Below are 17,034 nucleotides of genomic sequence, written 5' to 3'. Positions count from 1 at the left end.
GTGGTGCCCTGTGATGGCCTCCAGGGAAACCGTCCCGCTCAGCCCCTACCTGGCCTGCTCCTCAGGCCTTCCCTCCTCCTTCCTGCCTGGCATCACAGAGCATGGGTGCCATTCTGCTGGTCTCACCCCTCACCCACTCGTCTCCCTCTGAAGCCTCTTGCCCAGTGTAGGGCTGCATGTCCCCACGTTGCCAGCATCACTAACCTTCGTTGTTCTTCCAGGAGGAGACACGGAAGAAGCCCAAGATGTCTATTGTGGCATCTGCACAGCCTGGTGGCGAGCCCCTCTGCACTGTGGATGTGTGAGGGAGGTGGTGGTGGGGCCTGGTGCAGGGGGCTGCCAGCTCCACTGCTGGAGAGACCACACGCCACTCACTGCAGCCTCAGGCCTCCAATCTGAGTTCCTTCCCCGCGGCTGCGTGTCTTGAGGGCCAGGGCCGGAGGGGTGGGGCTCCGGTGCACGGGGACAGCCAAGGCCGCAGCTCTTCCTTGGGAGCCGCCCACAGGTCTGAGTGGACAGGTTCAAAGATGGACTCAGCCTGCACTCACAAGTGGAAGCCAAGAGCTTGAAGACAACTGTGGACCTCTGCTTGTATGGATTTGCTGCAGACTGGTTTTATGAAGGTTTTCATGAATTTTAGTACATAATATGCACTGATAAGAAATGATAGTTTAATGACAGATGAAATGAGAAAGTGACTCCTGAGTCTGGTGCTCTGTGCCCAGGGCTCCTGTGGGCCAGTGCAGGGACCTGGTCAGAAGGCACACGCTGGCACCCCAGTCCCTTCCCTGCCTCCTTTGTTTTCCCCTTTTCTCTGAAAAAGATACAACGAGAAGGAGTATTTCAGTCCTTTTTCGTTTAAAATAAACACAATTTTAGCATCAGAACTATTTTTCAGAGGTTTCAGGCAAACCATCAAGGTGATGATTCTTCATCCTTGTAATGTGTTGCCAGTGTTAGTATGAGGTCTGCCAGTCTCCACCTGGCTTGTTGCCCTGGCCCTGGGGCTGGGGTGTGGTCCAATTTTCTGAGCAAGTCTTAATGCCCTAAAAACACACCTTAGACACTGAGGCCCCTCACCTTCGCTGGCCTCTGGCAACTTTTTACTAAAGATTTTGCACAGTCAAGTCCATCTATCCACTCATCAATTTTTAAAGCTTTTATGATATTTTAGCATTTGGAAAGAAACTTTTACAGTGAGAGTAGAAGATAGATTTGGAATCATGTAGCAGATATATAAACAATTAATGCAGTTTAGCACGTAGACTTATTTAAAAAAGAAAACGAGGACCTTCAGTGCAATGCCTTCTTGATCACAAACTGGCACTCCTCTCCAGAGCTGGCACAAGCAGGGGGAGGGCGGCTGTCCTGCTCCCTGTGACAATGGCTTCGCTGGGTTTCCAGGGCAGCCGCCCCGCACAGCCAGGCCTAGTGACCAGCTTGCTCCTCTGACCAGCAGTCTTGTGTTCTCCAGGTGACCTCTGTGGACAGGTGCAGGGGCGGATGTGTCCCCTGCCCTGAGTCCCAGGGGATGTGGTTGTGCTTGGGACCCTGGGTTGTCCCCACGTGCAAGGTAACGGTGAGCCGTTGGCTCCCTGTACCCAGCACTTGTTCACAGTGCCATGTACTTGTGGCGCACTGCTGGATGCAGGAGCCCAGCACTGGGCTGCACTGTCCTGGTCCACGGGTATGCCACTCACCCATCACATCCCCCGTGGGTGGGGTTGATGGCATTTGTTTTCAGGAAGACAGTGTCGGCCTTGTGGGCCAGCCACAGTGTATCCTTCCCTCACCACCTGTGTGACCAAGGTTGGCTCCTGTGTTGATCTTTATAAAACAAACTCTCAAATCAAGTTGCTGTAATTAGACGCCTGCTTTTGTCTTGCCTCTGGTTTGCAGCTGTGAATAATCATTTGACACAGACTGTTTGCCCTTAAAACAGCCAGATGCACCATCGTGAGCCAAGGCTTTGTGCACATGTGTTACTAGAGGCGGACGAGCCTCACTGTGGCCTCCTGTGCCCTTCCTCCCTGTCCTGTGTGTAGGTGCAAGGGTCGTGTGCACACAGCCGTGCAGTGCGGGCGGAGGGCAGGGACAGTGTGCAGCCACAGCCCATTGTATACCTTCCAGGTGGCAGCTAGGCCACGGCTGTAAGGGTGAGCCTTATTGTCTGAACACATAAAACAAAACTGTCCAAAGAGAATGGCTGGTGTTTGTTTCTTCTAACTGTGGGAGGCTGGTGGGCTGGAGGACCCTCTACTGTCCAGAACCTCTCCTGGAGCCTCCCCTGAAAGGCTGGGGCCTTCGCTTGGACGCAGCTGGTCCTGCAGCAGCTGAGCAGCATCCAGTCTGACCCTTGGCTCCTTCCTTGGCCACTAGGGAGGTGGCTTCCCTTAAGGGCTCAAGGTCAGGTTGGGGATGAGGCCCAGGAGGGTCCTCCCCTCACAGAGAAAAGTAGGGGCTGACCACTGGGCCTGCCCAGGGTGGGGAGGGTAGGCGGGGCCGGCACCTTGCCTTGAGCTCTCCCCCTAGCGTGTACACTGGCCATGAGATCTGCATGTCTGCTTCTCAGGGTTAAGCATAAAACCAGCCATTCTATCAAATAGCAAGCTCTCTGCTGTGACTTACGGCCATGCAGTGGGACTGGGAGAACTGCGCCAATGCTCAGCCACACCGGGGCTGATTCTCGGCTGTGCCCAGGGCTGACAGTGCTGGCAGGAGGCAGAGACTCAGACCTAGCTTTATCCCCATGGGGTGCCCTCGGTGCCCTCCTGGCCCTGCTCCTTTGCACCTGTAGTGGGGGGCAGACACGAGCACTTGGGTGCCAAAACTCTGGGCTCATCACAGAAACGTTGGTGGCTCATCAATTGTTTATTCTGGCTCTTTTGGCCCAGTTGGTCCAAAAAGAACGGGGCGGGGAGGGTGGCAGAGGGGCAGAGGATCCCATGGCCCTGGGCAGGGTGGCCAGGTCTCATGCCCTCCGTGGTTGGTGGCTCAGCGTCCTGGGGTAAGGCAAGGTCTCAGGGAGCCCCTGGGCTGCTGCTCCTGTGATGCAAACTGGGCCCTGTTCTGGAAGGGCTGGTTTCCGCTGCTCCACAGGCCTAGGGAGAGGGGGAGACCCCGCTTCCCTGCAGGGTGTCATCTGGGGGCCCTGGTGGGGGCTGGGCTGTAGAATCCTGGGGCTCCGGGGCCCCTGAGCCATTGGATTGCTCCACTCTCTCAAATAGGATGAGCATCTCACAATGCGAGGTCTGTGGGAACAGATCCACGGCTACAGCCTTGACAGGCCGGAAGGGAGTGCCTTTCACCCGGTTAGACGGGGCCCTGCAGAGGCTGTGGTGGGAATGGAGTGTCATGGTCAGCCACATGGGTCCAGCCAGGGGCTCCTATGGGGGGCGTGGGGCTGGGTGCTGGGCCCCAGTCCACCCCAGGCCCCCGACTTCACACTCACTCCACAAAGTTGCTCATGGCCGCCCGGGGGTTGCAGGAGACGTACAGGAGCCGCTTGAGATTCTCAGCTTTGCGGACGGCCAGGATCACTTTGGAATCTGAGGAGGCAGACTCTTCAAGGAAGAGTCCCCATGGGTCCCTCACCTCAGTGAGAGTATGGGGGTCCCAGGGGGGTTGGGCATCAGGCCTGATGTGTGCCACCCAGACACCGCTGCCCACCTCTCCCCACATCACCCCCTAACTGGAGGCCACTCACGCAGGCCGGCGCGGGGTGGGTCCAGGACAGCAACGAGCTGCTGGGAGGCCAGTCTGCTCACCAGGGTGGGCACCAAGTCCTCAGCCCTCCCACAGTGGAACTCAACGTTGCTCAGCTCTGGAAATGGCATGGCAGCCCTGTCAGGGGATGCAGGATATCCACCCCCACAGGGCCCGCCCAGCTGCCTGGTATCCTGAAGCCCCTGCCTAGAGGGGCCTTAGGAAGACCTGGCCAGGGAGCCTGCTGGCGCTTCCTTCCCTGTCGGGCAGCCCCAGGCATTGTGGGTGCACAGTAGGTCCTCAGGGAGCCCTTCGCACTCTCTGCCCTCCTGGTGGACCCTAGGAGCCACCTGGTGGGTTCTAGGTGCTGTGCTGAGGACATGCAGGGATGACTGCTGCCCCCCCAGGGCCTGCCCACCCACTCGCTGTATGGCACAATGGCTCTCACCATTGTCGCGGGCGTTCACCCGGGCATCCTCCACGGCCTCCTGGCACAGCTCAATCCCCACGACTCTCTTCACCTTCTGAAGCAAGAAAAAGGCACACACTGATGACACCCCACCCGCCCCAGGGGGCTTTTGGGGGAGGGGGATAACAGGAATCATGTGGGCAATAGAAAAGGATCTGGGACAGGGTGGGGGTTAACCTCTCAGTCTTTAAGCTGCGGGTCACTGGGGGTCACGAGGCGAGGGACAAAACGGGTAGAGTGGGGAGAGACTGCCTTGACCGGGGCAGGAGGGCTCACCCGGGCCAGGGCCAGGCCAATGGTGCCAGTGCCGCAGCACACGTCTAGCACCGTGCTCCCTGTGTCAAGCTGGGCCCAGTCCTGGATGACGGTGTAGAGCACCTCGGCTGCTGGGGTATTCACCTGGAGGGTGGGCCGGTGGCACCCAGGATGTGAGAGCAGCCCCGCTGTCTGGGCCAGCCCCCGCTGCAGCCCCTGCGCCTCGGATGCCCCTCCTGCTCAGAGGCCTCTGTGGCCCAGTCCCCAGCTCAATCGTCCTCTTCTCAGGTCTCCTACTCCCACTGCTCCCCCACCTCTAAGTACCAGAGGGCCCAAGGGTCAGTCCTTGGACTGCCTCTTGATCCCCATGATGCTGAGGAACCTCACCTAGTCTCCTGGTTTTAAAAAGCAACTTGATGCTAACAGCCCCCCCCCCACCCCCTCAAGCTTCTTTCCTGAGTGCCAGACTTGTGGGACCCCCGAATCAGCATGAGACGTCACAGACTCCAGCAGAGCTCACACCAGAGCCCTGGCATTGCCCTGACTCCTGCTTCCACACCCACACGCGGCCCTCCAGCAGGGCCGTCCCAGGGTCTAGTCAGCGGTAAACCACCTTTCCTGTCTCACAGCCCTGCAGCTCCCCCGCCTGGACGCTCCTGCCCACGCCTCTGCCAGGCTAACCCCTTGTTGCTGCTCTTGTCCCAGTCACGTCCTGCCATCAAGTCAGGCCTCCCTCTGTATGTCCTTGTGATGCCCAGAGATTCTGGGCTACCTGGAAGAAGGCGTGAGGAGAGATCCGGAAAGTCAACCCCAGCAGGTCCTCGTGGATGCACCGGTCCCCAGCCACATGCTCCAGGGGCAGGCCCTCCTGGCTGGGAGTCTTCCTGTGGGTGGCAAGGTGGCCCGTCAGTGTCACGAGCCCAAACAGGGATCTGCCCCCCTCCCCCACTGGCTCCTCACCGCTGTCCCTCCTCCACGAAGTAGAGGCAGGTCACCCCGCTGGCCTTGCCCGGTCCTGCCATGAAGTGGTGCGCCAAGGAGGCCTTCAGCCCTGCCAGTTCCTCAGGGCTCAGTTTCTAGAGTAGGCAGTAGGAAAAACCCTGTCAGGCTGTGTCGCAGCTCACTCCGGCCCGGACAACCCCTCCTTGAGGGCCACCCTGCTGGAGACCTGGGGGTGGAAGTAGGCAATGGCCATGGCCTGGCCACGGCGGCTGGTGCGCACAGTCAGCTGCTTCCAGTGGCCCGAGTATGTCTCTGGGTCGTATGCCGAGTATGGAGTGGACCTGTGGGAGCCATGAGGGCCCTAAGTCCCAGACATCTGCCAACCAGGATTCAGCCAGCAGCCTCCCTGCTCTCTCCTCCAGCGACATCCATGAGACCACAACCACCAGACCCCCCGCCCCCCAGCCAAGCAAGACACAGGCCCTGAGTTCTGAGACCGCCTCAGGACTTCCGAGGAACACCCAGCCCAAGTTGCAAGTCCTCACCGGATGAACTCCTGGAAGGCCTTCACCACCCGCTTGGTGGCCTCGGGGATGTGCACCGTGTCAAAGGGGGCGGCTACAGCACACGTCCCACCCTTGTACTTGCCGAGGCGGCAGCCAACTGTGTTGTCCTCCCCATCCACCCCGACGCCGATCAGAAATTCACACTTATTACGATACTCAGTCTGCAGGGAGGGCAGAGGAAGGCAAAGATATGCTGACCTTATCCTGGCCGTCAAGCACTCGTTCGCGGAGGGAACCCCACAGTGAGGGAGAGATGGCGGTGACCGAGAGGCCTGGTTGCCCCACAGGGCCTAGCAGTACAGGGGACGAGGCTGACAACAATTAGTGGTTCTGGGACAAACACTAGGAATACACACAAAGCAGGAAGAGGGCCGAGAGAGACTGGCGAGCAGCTCCTCAGCACGAGTGAGGGGCGGGGCGGGGCCTGACCTGCTGGGGAGACGGCCTGACCCCCTCCAGCGGGCAGCAGGCCTTGTTGTGCTTGTGCCTCTGCGAGAACAGCCAGGGCAGCAGGGCGCGGTTGGTGCTCCCAATTTCCCTGTAGGGTGAGGTGGGGCTGAGGCTGGCCTCAGCCTGTCGCCCCCTGCCCATCCCTAACCACTCTCCAAATGTTCAGGTGCCCAGACCCCTCCCTTGGGACTTCATCCTCCCCACTGGTAGCCTAAGAGTATTACTGGCTAGCTCCCCAAGAGACTGTGCAGCACGGGGGGTGTCCGTTCAGTACACCAGGCAGGCTGAGCCAACACAGCGCAGCAGAGCTCCGTGCTAAGGGGGTGGCCTGTGCCCACACTCACTTGGCCAGCTTCTGCAGCACCTGCTCGCACTCTAGCCGCTTCCGCTCAAGCTGTTCTGCGTAGGGCACGGCCCAAAGAGGGGTCACTACATCAGCGACACAAGTGGCGGGTGGCTCCCCCTCACTCTCAAGCCGCCTCTTCCTGGCCATGGGGTCAGCCTTGGGCCTGGCCAGGCGCACGCTGAGCGGCCGGCCTTTCCAAAGGGCACCATGCAGCACACGCAGGGCCTTGTCCCGCTCAGCTGCGCTGCGGAATGTCACAAAGGCGCAAGGAGGCTGCCCGAAGAGTTTGGTCTTATGGGGCTGGAGGCCAAAGCGGCCCAGGAAGCGCCGGACATCGCTGAAGCTGGCGTGGCGGGGCACGTTCTGCAGCTCCAGCTTGAAGATCTCCGAGGTGAACAAGCCGTCCCTGATGTAGCCGTAGAGCCCAGGCTGAGCCCCGGGCTCTGCAGCCGCCCCAGCCCCCTCTTCCTCCTCCTTCTCCTGGGGGGCCGCGGCTGCGGGGCTGCCCGGGGCACTGCCGCTGTCCTGGCCGCAGCCCTCCGTGGGCCCAGGGCCCTGTATGGGGACAGGCAGGGTCTGGGCTGGGGCCTGGACGCCCAGGCTCCCTCCCCACACCCAGACCTCCAACAGACCACCTTCCCGCAGCCCTGTCCCCTTCTACCCTCCTCACCCCTGTCCCCTTCTCCAGCCCTCTCCCCTCTCACCGCCCCCCATCCCGCCCCCCCCCCGTCTTCTCTTGGGCGTTCCTGCTCCGCCCCATCTCCACCCCGTCCTCTCTCATCTCCGCCCGCGTCTCGCCCCAGGATCTCCTTCACTTTACTTCGTTGTCCAGCTTGTCACTCATCGTCCGGCCCGTCCTCTGCCTGGACTCGGGCCTACGAGGGCCACCTCGCCTTGGGCCAGGCACACGAGAGGCGCTGAGGGCGGGTGCACCGCCACGAGGCCGCCCCCGGCTCCGCCCAGGGTGGGGGCGGGACTCGAACCCTCGTAGCTCAGGTCCGAGCGTCGGACATGGGGTGCCCCGCCCGCCCGCCAGGGGCCCGCGCCGGGCGCTCGCCTCGCCGGCGGCTCTCCCGTGCGCCAGCGCACGCAGCCCAGGCGGCGCGTCTCTATGATCCTGGCTTCCGATAGCGTCATCGCCGCGCGCCGGCTTCAATCCCAGCCGCGTTTGAGAGCTCGAGGGGCGCGCGTGGCCGCGGGGCGGAAGTGCGCGCGGGGGCCGCCGGGAGCGCACACTCTCCTGGCGGCTGGGCGGGTCGGGCATGCGCCGCGGGCGTTTTGGCGGGAAGCGCGGGGCGGGCGGGACAATGAGAATGTCCGCCGTCTGAGCCAATAAAGCTGCACTGGTTTTGAATCGCGGCGCGTTTCCCGCCGCCGGGGTCAGGGGTCGGGGTTCGGGTCGCGGGGCGGAGGGAAGAGCGGGCGGGCGGGAGGCGTCGGCGCCAGACGCGGAGGAAGGAGCTGCGACCAGCCGCCAAGAGGCCGCGGAGCCAGCGACGACCGAGCCAGCCGAGCCGCCGCCGCCGCGCCCCCATGGCGGCCGCCAAGGTGCGGCCGGGCCCGGGCGGGGATGGGTGGCCGGAGGGCCGAGGCCGTTATCGGGGGCCACGTGGGCGGCCCGCGCCGGCGCCGCCAACCCCCGCTGGCCTGCGAGCTCAGCGCCTGCGGGCCTGCGCGGCGCGGGTCGGGCTGCGGGCAGCCGGCCTGGGACTCGAGGCCTCCGGGGCCGGCGCGCGGGGTTCGGGGCGGCGGGGCCCCGCGTGACCTTGGGGCGGCCCGTGAGCCCGGAGTCCCACCGGGACGTGGGGCCCCCGCGCCGCTCGGTCTCGCGTTCACTTCGCCGCTCGCCGGGGACGCGAACGAGGGGCCGGTTTTCTCGGGCTCGGCCCACTGGCAGGCTTCCCTCCGGTCCGTCGCTCACGCAGCGCTTCATTCATTCTGTTCTCGTGTCTCGAGCCGCCACAGGCCTCTGCGGCGGGAGCTGGTTCCGGCCGGGTGGACCGGTCCTGGACGCACGGACCAGGGCGGGGGCGGCTCCGTGGGTTGCGGTGCCTGCCTGGGTGAGCTCGCGCGGCAGAACCGCAGTGCCGTCCCACCGAGCAAAGCGGCGAAGGCTCAGATTTTCTTTTTCGGCTTGAGTTTGGTAGTGAAGTCTCCAGATTTCTCTTGGACTTGCAGATCCCCAAGCCACGTGTTCTGTAAGACTCAACCCACGATATCCTTTGTGCCTCATAGCTATCTTAGCTGGATCGCAGTGTTAGGGCTCTTATTATGCGATTTCTTTTGACTTACCAACTTACCAGCTTCCGGAACCGAGACGAAACGGCTGATAAACCTGTGAATTCTGTGTAAATCACAGCAGTCCCATAACAACTTTTTTTTTTTCTAGTAAGCAAGAGCACAGTTTTTTCTCAACCAGGAAGAAGTCAAAGGGTTGCTCTTTGTTTTAAGGGTAACACTCCTTGAAGCTCTTTTCGACTTATCTGTCTTTTAATCTTCACTGGGCAGTAGCATCATATGTGTTTTACAGAGGAGGAAACTGAGGCTCAAAAAGATGGGGCAGTTTTCTCCAGGCCACTGGGCCAGGAGGTGGCTGAGTTTTAGGAGCCCCAGCCGGTCTGCACAGATGCGATTGATGCCTCGGGGGTGGGTGCTGAGGTCCAGTGTCTCCCTTTGTGCTGGGGGGACATGCAGACCTTTCCTAGTGTGGAAGCCTTCAGGCTTAAGTTCTTCCTTTCGAGTGAGGCCGTTTACTAGCAGGGATGCACTGGTGAGGCCTGGTTGGGGTCACGTTCACAGCTAGCACACTCACCTCCACACCTTCCTCCACAGGACACCCATGAGGACCACGATACCTCCACCGAGAATGCAGATGAGTCCAACCATGACCCCCAGTTTGAGCCCATAGTTTCTCTTCCTGAGCAAGAAATTAAGACGCTGGAAGAAGATGAAGAGGAGCTTTTTAAAATGTAAGTAAGCTGATGTTGCTCCAGAAATAGTTATCTTTAGTGTAAGACTGAGGTTACGGGTTTTTTGGGGTGTTAAGGTCTTGGTCGGACCTTTACTCAGACTGAGGCTGAAGAAAGGGCCTGGAATTGTGTGATGACTAGTCCCTCATGGAAATCAAGGCTGCTGAGAGTCCACTTGTTCATTAACTCTCTTGGGTGCCCCTGCTGCCTGGTGGCCAGTGCTGTGAAGGGCACAGTCGCTCCCTGGTATCCTGTCACTGCTGCACTGTACACAAGGGTGCGTCTCCTCAGCACCCTGCTCCCGTCTTTGCCACCCTCACCTCTAAGACTCCCATAGCCCCCTTCATCTGATTGAGGGAGGAGTATCTACAGTTGTTGTTATTTTCCCACCATGGACTTAGCTGTCTGAAGCTTGTGAGTCCCTGACTCAGTGTTTGGATTGCACAAAATCACGCTTGGAGTTACAAGTGAAAGTGGGTGCTGTTAGAGTTGAGATTAGTTATTAAAAATTACTCTCCACACGGGGCCAGCCCCGTGGCCGAGAGGTTGGGTTTGTGCGCTCCGCTTCGGCGGCCCGGGGTTTACAGGTTTGGATCCCGGGTGCGGACATGGCACTGCCCGTCAGGCCATGCTGAGGCGGCGTCGCACATAAAATAAAGAAAGATGGGTGCAGATGTCGGCTCAGGGCCAGTCTTTCTCAGCAACAACAACATAGTTACTGTCCACGCGCTTCTGGAGCTTCGGTGGGGAGCTGCAGCGGCAGAGGTCGTTGAGAGGCAGTGCTGGCACCGCCGGGTCAAGATGTCCCAATGGTCACAGCACTGCCAAGAGTGGCCTGTTGCCTCCGCTCAGAATTGCAGCACGTTGTAGGCTCAGTTACACGTTAATGGCAGTAAACACTGGTGTGTTCCCTGGCCGAGCTCGTGGAACTCCCCTGCTCCCCTCCCTGTGCCGTCCAAGACACCAGGTTAACATTTGAGTGCTTTGCTGTAGATGTGGGGCCATCACCGCTGCTGCGACCCCTAAGGAGGGGGGCCGGGGGGGCCTGCACGCCCCGTTGGTCTCCCAGGGTGGGGGGCATTTCTCTGAGGTCTGGCGCCTCCCGGGGGTGAGGACTGCTAGCGGTGCTATTGCTGCCCCCTCCCTGCTCTCCCTGGTGTCCTAGACCTGGGCCCTTCCTGAGGGAAGTGAGGTCTGCAGGGTGGGCCTCTGCATCAGGGCCCTCAGGCTCCAGTCAGCCCTGAGGGCGTCTCACTCCACGGGGTTGAGTTTGGGAGAGAGCAGTCTTCTGCGGAAAGGGACCTGTGAGCTGCGGGGAGGCAGAGGGCAGGTGTGAGGGGGAGAGGAGGGCGTCGCCCCAGCCCGCTGCTTGTTGCTGGGGCCTTGGTGCCTGGTGAGGTGGGGCCTCGCCTGGGCCCGTGAGGGGCTACCCTGGGCAGGAGGCAGGGGTCGGACCAGGGCCTGGTGGCCTGAGCAGAGGCCTGCAGCCTCCTCTCTGGGTGGGGGCCGGGGAGCACAGGGTGCATCTGGAAGCTGAGAGAAGGGCTGGCCCTGTGGGGCACGGGTCCTCAGCCTCACCTGCTTCCCCTGTGGCCCTCTGGGCACGGGACTGCCCCTGCTTGGTGGCCGCAGACACGCCCAGCGTACTCAGGTGGGCTGCTTTGCTGAGAGGTTGGGTCTTTCTGTTGGAAAATGCTGTGACTGTAGAAATCTGTTATCTTTTTTATCGTGAAGTAAAAACCTGGAGTTCATTGGGCTGTTTTGCCCTTTTGGTGGCGTTTGACTTGTAGTCCTGGCGGTACAAAAAGGGAAAGGGTGTGTGGAGACGTCACACATAGCCATCTGTGTGATACACAGAAAACGCGTGCTCTTCCCAAGGACACGTTTGACTGACTCGTTCCCGTTTCTCTGCACATCTAAGCTCTCGCTTAACGGCTTTTCTTGAAGGCGGGCAAAGCTATTCCGATTTGCTTCAGAGAATGATCTCCCAGAATGGAAGGAACGAGGCACTGGTGACGTCAAGCTCCTGAAGCATAAGGAGAAAGGGACCATCCGTCTTCTCATGAGGAGGGACAAGACCCTGAAGATCTGTGCCAACCACTACAGTAGGTGGCCGCCGGGCCTGGGTTTGCTCCGAGCCCAGCGCTCTGCAGTGGGCAGGAGGCTTCCAGGGCTGCGCTCCCAGCCTGGGAGCACACTGTTACATGGAGTGCACGGTCGTGGTGTGTTTTTTTTTATTTAAAATAGGAAATGAGTTTTTCCAGTTCCCTCTGAGCCCAGAGCAGACCTACAGGGAAGGTTATAGCACGCAGGGGTGTGGAGTCTGGGCAGACAGGACCTGACAGGATGGACACAGCCCCCCAGCGTGGGCTTGGGACCGTGCTGTGCCTGCTTGAGGACCAGGCGGGGCGTGCGTGCACATGTGTGCCAGGTGCCTGGGAGGGAGAAGGTGGCTGCTTGTGAAGGTCATCCTTAGGTGCCTGTGGAACTGCACAGGGAGTGGGTGGTGGCAGGTGGAGGCCCTTGGTCAGGTGTGATGTAGGGTCCAGGAAAAGCCACACAAAGCCTGGCCTGTGAAGAGGTGACAGTAAGTACCCTGCCACAGGAGATGTCTGTCTCCCGGCTGTTGGGCTCTTCTGCAGTGCTGTGAGCGTGTTGAGAAACAGCTGTGTTCTGGGCTCCCTGTCCAGTGTCTGTATTTCTGGGTGGAAGGTGAGGGGGATGCAGAAGGGTCGGGGAGGGGCCTCTGCACCAGGCCCCACGTCGCAGCCTGGCTGGCTGCCTGGGAGCAGCTCCTGCAGTGCTCTCGCCCTCTACCTGGCCTGTCTGCTCTGGCCTGGTCTTTGTCTTTCCAGCCCCTCGGAATCGTTTCCTCGGGGTCTTCCTGACACCCGTGCTTCTCCCAGACCCTTGCAGGTCACTGTGTTGTTGCTGAGTCGTAAGTGGGTCACAGACGCTCGATGGACAGGGTGGGTGGTGGCGGGAAGGGGCCGGGGCACCTTTGTGTGCCCTGTACAGCACGCGGCCTCACCAGGACTGCTCCAAGTTCAGATGTGATGTGTGCCCCAGGCTGGGCATGGGCCGTCCCATGTCCCCAGAGACCTCTGCCCCAGGCGCATAGGCAGATGTGGTTCTGGGGATACTTGTGTTGTTAGGGAGCCTATCTCCTTCGTTCCCCTTGGGTCTGCCTGGAGCCTGAGGACATGGGGAGTTGGTGCTCATTCCAGGCCATGTTTCTGTCTTCTATGATGCACGAGCAAGTCACGAGCAGTGTCCACTTCTGGTGTCCTCATCCCCCGAGGTCTCCTTGGACAGTGCAAGGCTAAGAATGGTTGCCCTCCTGGGTAGTCACCCCCCTTCAGGCTTCGGCCTTCCACTGCCCCCACCTTGCCATGGGCTGGGGCCCCGATGGTGTGGCTGAGCGTGGACACAGCCGTCAGGTGGGCGCCCTCCGCAGGAAAGGCAAGGCCTGCTTAGCTGGGTCCCCTGCGTGTCCTGGGCCTGGGGGCTGCTCTAGCAGGGGCAGGACCAAGGGGTTGGGTATGAGTGGCCATGTTGGCCTTGGAATCCTTGTCCAGTGGGGTTGGAGAGCCTTGCTATGGTGTCCTCGTGGTCCGGGAGCCAGCCACCCTGCTCCCCAATTTAGGACGGTCCTGGTTTTAAGTGAACATGAGTGTTTTCAAAGAGGACTGGGTAAAATCTGTGTCCCAGAGGACTTTGTCTAGCCCTAGTTTGTGAACCCCAAATCATCCTTGTTTTGCCCAAAGGGGAACCTTGGGTTGGTGACTAGGGCCCCCTTGTGGGGCAGCTGGGGGTGGGTGGGCTGGCCTCCTGGCAGTTGGCACCACCCTCACAGAGCTTCTTCCCCCAGTCACGCCGATGATGGAGCTGAAGCCGAATGCGGGCAGTGACCGTGCCTGGGTCTGGAACACCCACGCCGACTTTGCCGACGAGTGCCCCAAGCCGGAGCTGCTGGCCATCCGCTTCCTAAACGCCGAGAGTAAGTCGAAGGGCGGCAGGCTGTCGGGGCCTGGCCTGCCTGGCCGCCTGCGTTATAGCGTAGTGGTTTAACTGCAAACAGAAATGATGTTGCTCTTCCAGGAGAGGTGACGTAATGGGGGCGTGTGGTAGGGACTGTCTCTGTCCCGCAGTCTGGTGGCCCCTGAGGAAGGGATCAAGGTCCTGTCGAGCCACATACCTGTGGGGCCGCACCTGGACTTTGAGGTCACGAGCAGTGTATTTCCCCTCTTAACCCCAGGGGACTGTGCCAGCTGGTCTGCCCAGGGCAGGCATGTCCCCTTACAGTCACCTGAATGCCAGCAGAGCCTGTGCTGAGATCCACAGGCCCAGGCTGACCTCTCCCCTGCTTGGGCATCTCTCCAGTCCAGATTGTCAAAAGCTAGAGCCAGTGTGCCCTGGAGGAGTTGGGTGGGTGCCGGGGCTCGGAACCCAGTAGCTGACCGTTGGTGCTGAGCGAGCCTCACCTCTGCATTGGGGCGGGGCCTGTCTAGGCTACTCCACCACGAGTTGGCAGCAGTGCCTGGTGAGGATGCCCTGCCCCTGGGTGGCCTGAGGCCATGGTGCTCTGTGCTGCTCTGCCCACCTTGTCACAGAGTCAGATGGGGAGGGAGGTGGCCCGGCACAGCACCAGCTTCGGGAGGGACTCGGGACACTGTACCATCCAGGCAAAAGCAAGCCCACAGCCGTGTCAGATGGCCTAGCTCAGCCTCGGGTCAGAAATGGCCGTGGGATGGGCGCTTTGTGAATCCTGGCTCTTTAGAGCCACCAGGACGTGTTTCTCTCACTGCTCAGGCTCTTAAGAAGTCTCCTCTTTTCTTTCTGTAGATGCACAGAAATTCAAAACAAAGTTTGAAGAATGCAGGAAAGAGATCGAAGAGAGAGAAAAGAAAGGTGATGTGGCACCTCCGGTGGGGCTTCCCCGCAGACTCACTCTGCACCTGGCTGCAGCCCCAGGCGGGTGCTTTTTCTGTCTGCCACAGAAACGTTCCAGGGTGCTGTGACCACCTTGACCTGTCAAGGGCGATGCAGCTGCCTGGGGACATGGAGAGCTCTGGGGAGTGAGCTGGCCGTGGGGTCCTGAGCACGTGCTCTCTGGCCTGGGCTCATGGCACTTGGGCAAGCAGGTCACGGCATCTGACTAGAGCCCAGCAGAGGCTGAAGGGGCTTCGAGATGTCCTTGTGGTCACCTGCCTACTTGGGGCCCGATGATGGCTTCTGTAGCAAGTGACGAGATGTCACTGAGCAGCCTGACCAGGGTCACAGGCATGAGCACGTGGTTGTTGGGGTCACCCTGGAGTCCATCTTGGTGGCATAGGGTGGAGAAGCAGGCTGTCCTATGGGGCGTGTGTCCCAGGGCTGCGTGCGGGCTGGGGAGAGTGGTGCTTCTGTTTTCTTACTGTGTCTCCCTGTGTTTGAGCAGGATCGGGCAAAAACGATAACGCCGAGAAAGTGGCTGAGAAGTTAGAAGCTCTTTCGGTGAAGGAGGAGAGCAGAGAGCAGGCCGAGGAGAAGCAATAAGCTGTCTGCCCTGTCTTCTTTCCCTTCCTTTCTTTCCCTTTCCTTTCTTTTTTTTAATTTTGCCCCGCCCTTTTTTGTTTTTTTATTCTGTTTTGTTTTTACAAGGGACTTTATATAAAGAACTGAATTCCAGCATTCAGGTTGTTTTTTCTAAGTTTTTACCCTGTGAAGTTGACTTCAGAAAATCCATTCCCAGTCATGAAGATGTGCTGTGCTAACTTTCTTTTCCATAGTGGAAACACTTATTTATAGTCGTCAAGATAGTGAATAAACGACACGTTTGAAACCTGCACGGAGGGCAGGACCGTGTGTGCGCCGGCCCTGTCCGGGGAGCAGTGTGGGCTCCTGCAGGCCCACCACTGCCACTTGCGCTCTGCCGGGGGCTTTGGGCTGCTGTTGGCCACTGGGGACGTGGCGTGTCTGAGCCAGGGCTGGTGTGGGGCTGGTCGGTCAGGGAGGCGGCGCTGGGTGCTCTGCCTCCTGAAGGCTCCTGTGCTGCTGCCCTGTGGCTGGGAGTAGGTAGCTTTTCTTCTTTTGGCCTTTCAGGGAGAGAAACGACCACCAGAGTGCCTTGGCTTCGCACTGGGAGGCCAAGCAGGCCTCCAGGCTTTGGCCGAGGCTGTCTGGGCTGTCCCAGCTGTGGTTGGCCAGGATGGCCCTCAGCCCTGGCAGAGGGAAAGGCCAGTCCCAGAGCACGCGTGTCCAGTCTGCCGCAGTGCATAGGTGGGGCTCGCCCCTGCGGCCCTCATTAGATAGCCCACTGCCATCGTGGGAGGGAACCGTCTGTCCGCTTGCTCCCAGCATCTCCATCGGGGGGGCGTTGTGGGTATCTCCAAGAACTTTAAATGAAAGGATGTTTTCAAGAATCAGATGGTTAGCGTCATTTGAGGGTTTGTCTTATAGAAAGGTGGTGTGTGTAGACGTCATTCTAAGGGGAGGATTTTCAGTGTACTGGGAGACTAAAGTGCACGGTCCCACCCATGATAGCATGTGTCCCAGGGAGACCACCGGGGCTCTGAGGAGCGGTGGCTACCCTGCCCTCCAGCAGGGAGCAGCAAGTGAGGACCTGACTCTAGAGTGGACACCCTGGATTCTCTGGCTGTTCGCCATTAACACGTACCAGAGGTGCTTTACGGTGTGGCCTGAGTCGTGACTAGCTGGGCTGTTCCTCTGACCTCCCTGTCTACCCTTACGTTCTGTGACCTGTGTCCGACTTAAACCTTGTGTTCTTGGTCCCCCTGGGGGATGCTCGTCCAAAGGAAGTCACTCTTGTTTTAAAAGCCAAATGGAAGACTTAGTTTGGCAGCCTTAGCCCTTGGGGGGCATGGGTCTCCTCTGGTGCTCTCAAGGAAGTGGGCACAGTGGTCCTCCTGCCCAGAGAGGGACATTGGAGCTTGTGCACCTCGTCCGTCTTGCATTGGAATTGTGGCGCTCTAAGTGGTGGAGGCTGCTTCCCTCGGGGCTTGTTGGATGCACTGATGTGGAAGGCTCCCCCCAGGGCTTGACCCTCCTGGAGGGAAGGACGTCAGACTCCCCTTTCAGCACATAGTGGGTGGTTAACATTCTGTCTTTGCTTTAGACTCCAATATGAAATAAATGCCACTTGATGTAAAACCCCAGGCTGACCTCCTCCTCCTTGGGTGAGGTGATGTGTCCAAGCGAGAAGGCCCTTAGAGTGGCTGGGGGCAGAGCCACGCTGTGACCAATGTGCATTTAAAGATGGGGCTTGTTGACAGTGCAGCACAGCGGGCCCCGCTGGGGTGAGCAAGGGTGTCAGCAGGGTTCCTCTGAGCC

The 17,034-nt window shown here is 59.9% G+C and overlaps 3 protein-coding genes and 1 non-coding gene across 16 annotated transcripts in view; 3 read left to right on the top strand and 1 right to left on the bottom strand.

The window, feature by feature from the left end:
- Positions 1–2,203, top strand: part of DGCR8 (DGCR8 microprocessor complex subunit) — a 36,792-nt gene extending 34,589 nt beyond the window's left edge. For all 11 annotated transcript variants that reach the window (XR_011441265.1, XR_011441262.1, XR_011441264.1 and 8 more), the window contains one exon: positions 222–2,203. Coding sequence is in view for 7 of the 11 variants with exons in the window: in XM_070275145.1 (XP_070131246.1) it covers positions 222–305 (84 nt within the window). In the remaining 4 variants the exon portion in view is untranslated. The remainder of the gene's footprint in view (positions 1–221) is intronic.
- On the bottom strand, positions 1,145–8,082 carry TRMT2A (tRNA methyltransferase 2 homolog A). Of its 2 annotated transcripts, none has more exons than XM_070275147.1 (12): positions 7,554–8,082; positions 6,732–7,288; positions 6,367–6,475; positions 5,917–6,098; positions 5,598–5,712; positions 5,390–5,505; positions 5,202–5,313; positions 4,451–4,573; positions 4,154–4,229; positions 3,707–3,823; positions 3,452–3,548; positions 1,145–2,791 (listed from the first exon to the last, which is right to left on the bottom strand). In XM_070275147.1, the coding sequence occupies exons 1-12, from the start codon at positions 7,995–7,997 to the stop codon at positions 2,665–2,667; spliced, it is 2,175 nt and encodes a 724-aa protein (XP_070131248.1). In that variant the 5' UTR covers positions 7,998–8,082; the 3' UTR covers positions 1,145–2,664. The 2 variants fall into 2 exon arrangements, with proteins under 2 accessions (XP_070131248.1, XP_023502393.2); XM_023646625.2 differs by lacking the exon at positions 1,145–2,791 and adding an exon at positions 2,853–3,333.
- Positions 8,083–8,147: 65 nt separating this feature from the next.
- On the top strand, positions 8,148–15,530 carry RANBP1 (RAN binding protein 1). 2 transcript variants are annotated; one of them, XM_023646632.2, is made up of 6 exons: positions 8,148–8,281; positions 9,566–9,702; positions 11,650–11,807; positions 13,574–13,702; positions 14,548–14,613; positions 15,143–15,530. In XM_023646632.2, exons 1-6 carry the CDS (start codon positions 8,267–8,269, stop codon positions 15,238–15,240), a joined length of 603 nt encoding a protein of 200 aa, XP_023502400.1. In that variant the 5' UTR covers positions 8,148–8,266; the 3' UTR covers positions 15,241–15,530. The 2 variants fall into 2 exon arrangements, with proteins under 2 accessions (XP_023502400.1, XP_023502399.2); XM_023646631.2 differs by lacking the exon at positions 8,148–8,281 and adding an exon at positions 8,375–8,931.
- Positions 14,644–14,769, top strand: LOC111774867 (small nucleolar RNA SNORA77). The gene has a single exon (XR_002810168.1). It is a non-coding gene; the product is annotated as a small nucleolar RNA SNORA77 (small nucleolar RNA).
- Positions 15,531–17,034: the final 1,504 nt, after the last annotated feature.

This window comes from Equus caballus, chromosome 8 (genome assembly GCF_041296265.1).
Source record: "Equus caballus isolate H_3958 breed thoroughbred chromosome 8, TB-T2T, whole genome shotgun sequence".
In the NCBI taxonomy this organism is placed as follows: domain Eukaryota; kingdom Metazoa; phylum Chordata; class Mammalia; order Perissodactyla; family Equidae; genus Equus; species Equus caballus.
This window is presented reverse-complemented; position numbering and strand designations above follow the sequence as displayed.

Coding starts and splice junctions, on each gene's coding strand:
- TRMT2A (XM_023646625.2), bottom strand. CDS start 7,997: ATGCCCGACCCGCCCAGCCGCCAGGAGAGTGTGCGCTCCCGGCGGCCC. Junction 6,476..6,731: donor GTGCTGCAGAAGCTGGCCAA/GTGAGTGTGGGC, acceptor CTCACCCTACAG/GGAAATTGGGAGCACCAACC. Junction 3,824..4,153: donor GGTGAACGCCCGCGACAATG/GTGAGAGCCATT, acceptor TGCCATTTCCAG/AGCTGAGCAACGTTGAGTTC.
- RANBP1 (XM_023646632.2), top strand. Junction 9,703..11,649: donor GAAGAGGAGCTTTTTAAAAT/GTAAGTAAGCTG, acceptor CTTTTCTTGAAG/GCGGGCAAAGCTATTCCGAT. Junction 11,808..13,573: donor GATCTGTGCCAACCACTACA/GTAGGTGGCCGC, acceptor TTCTTCCCCCAG/TCACGCCGATGATGGAGCTG.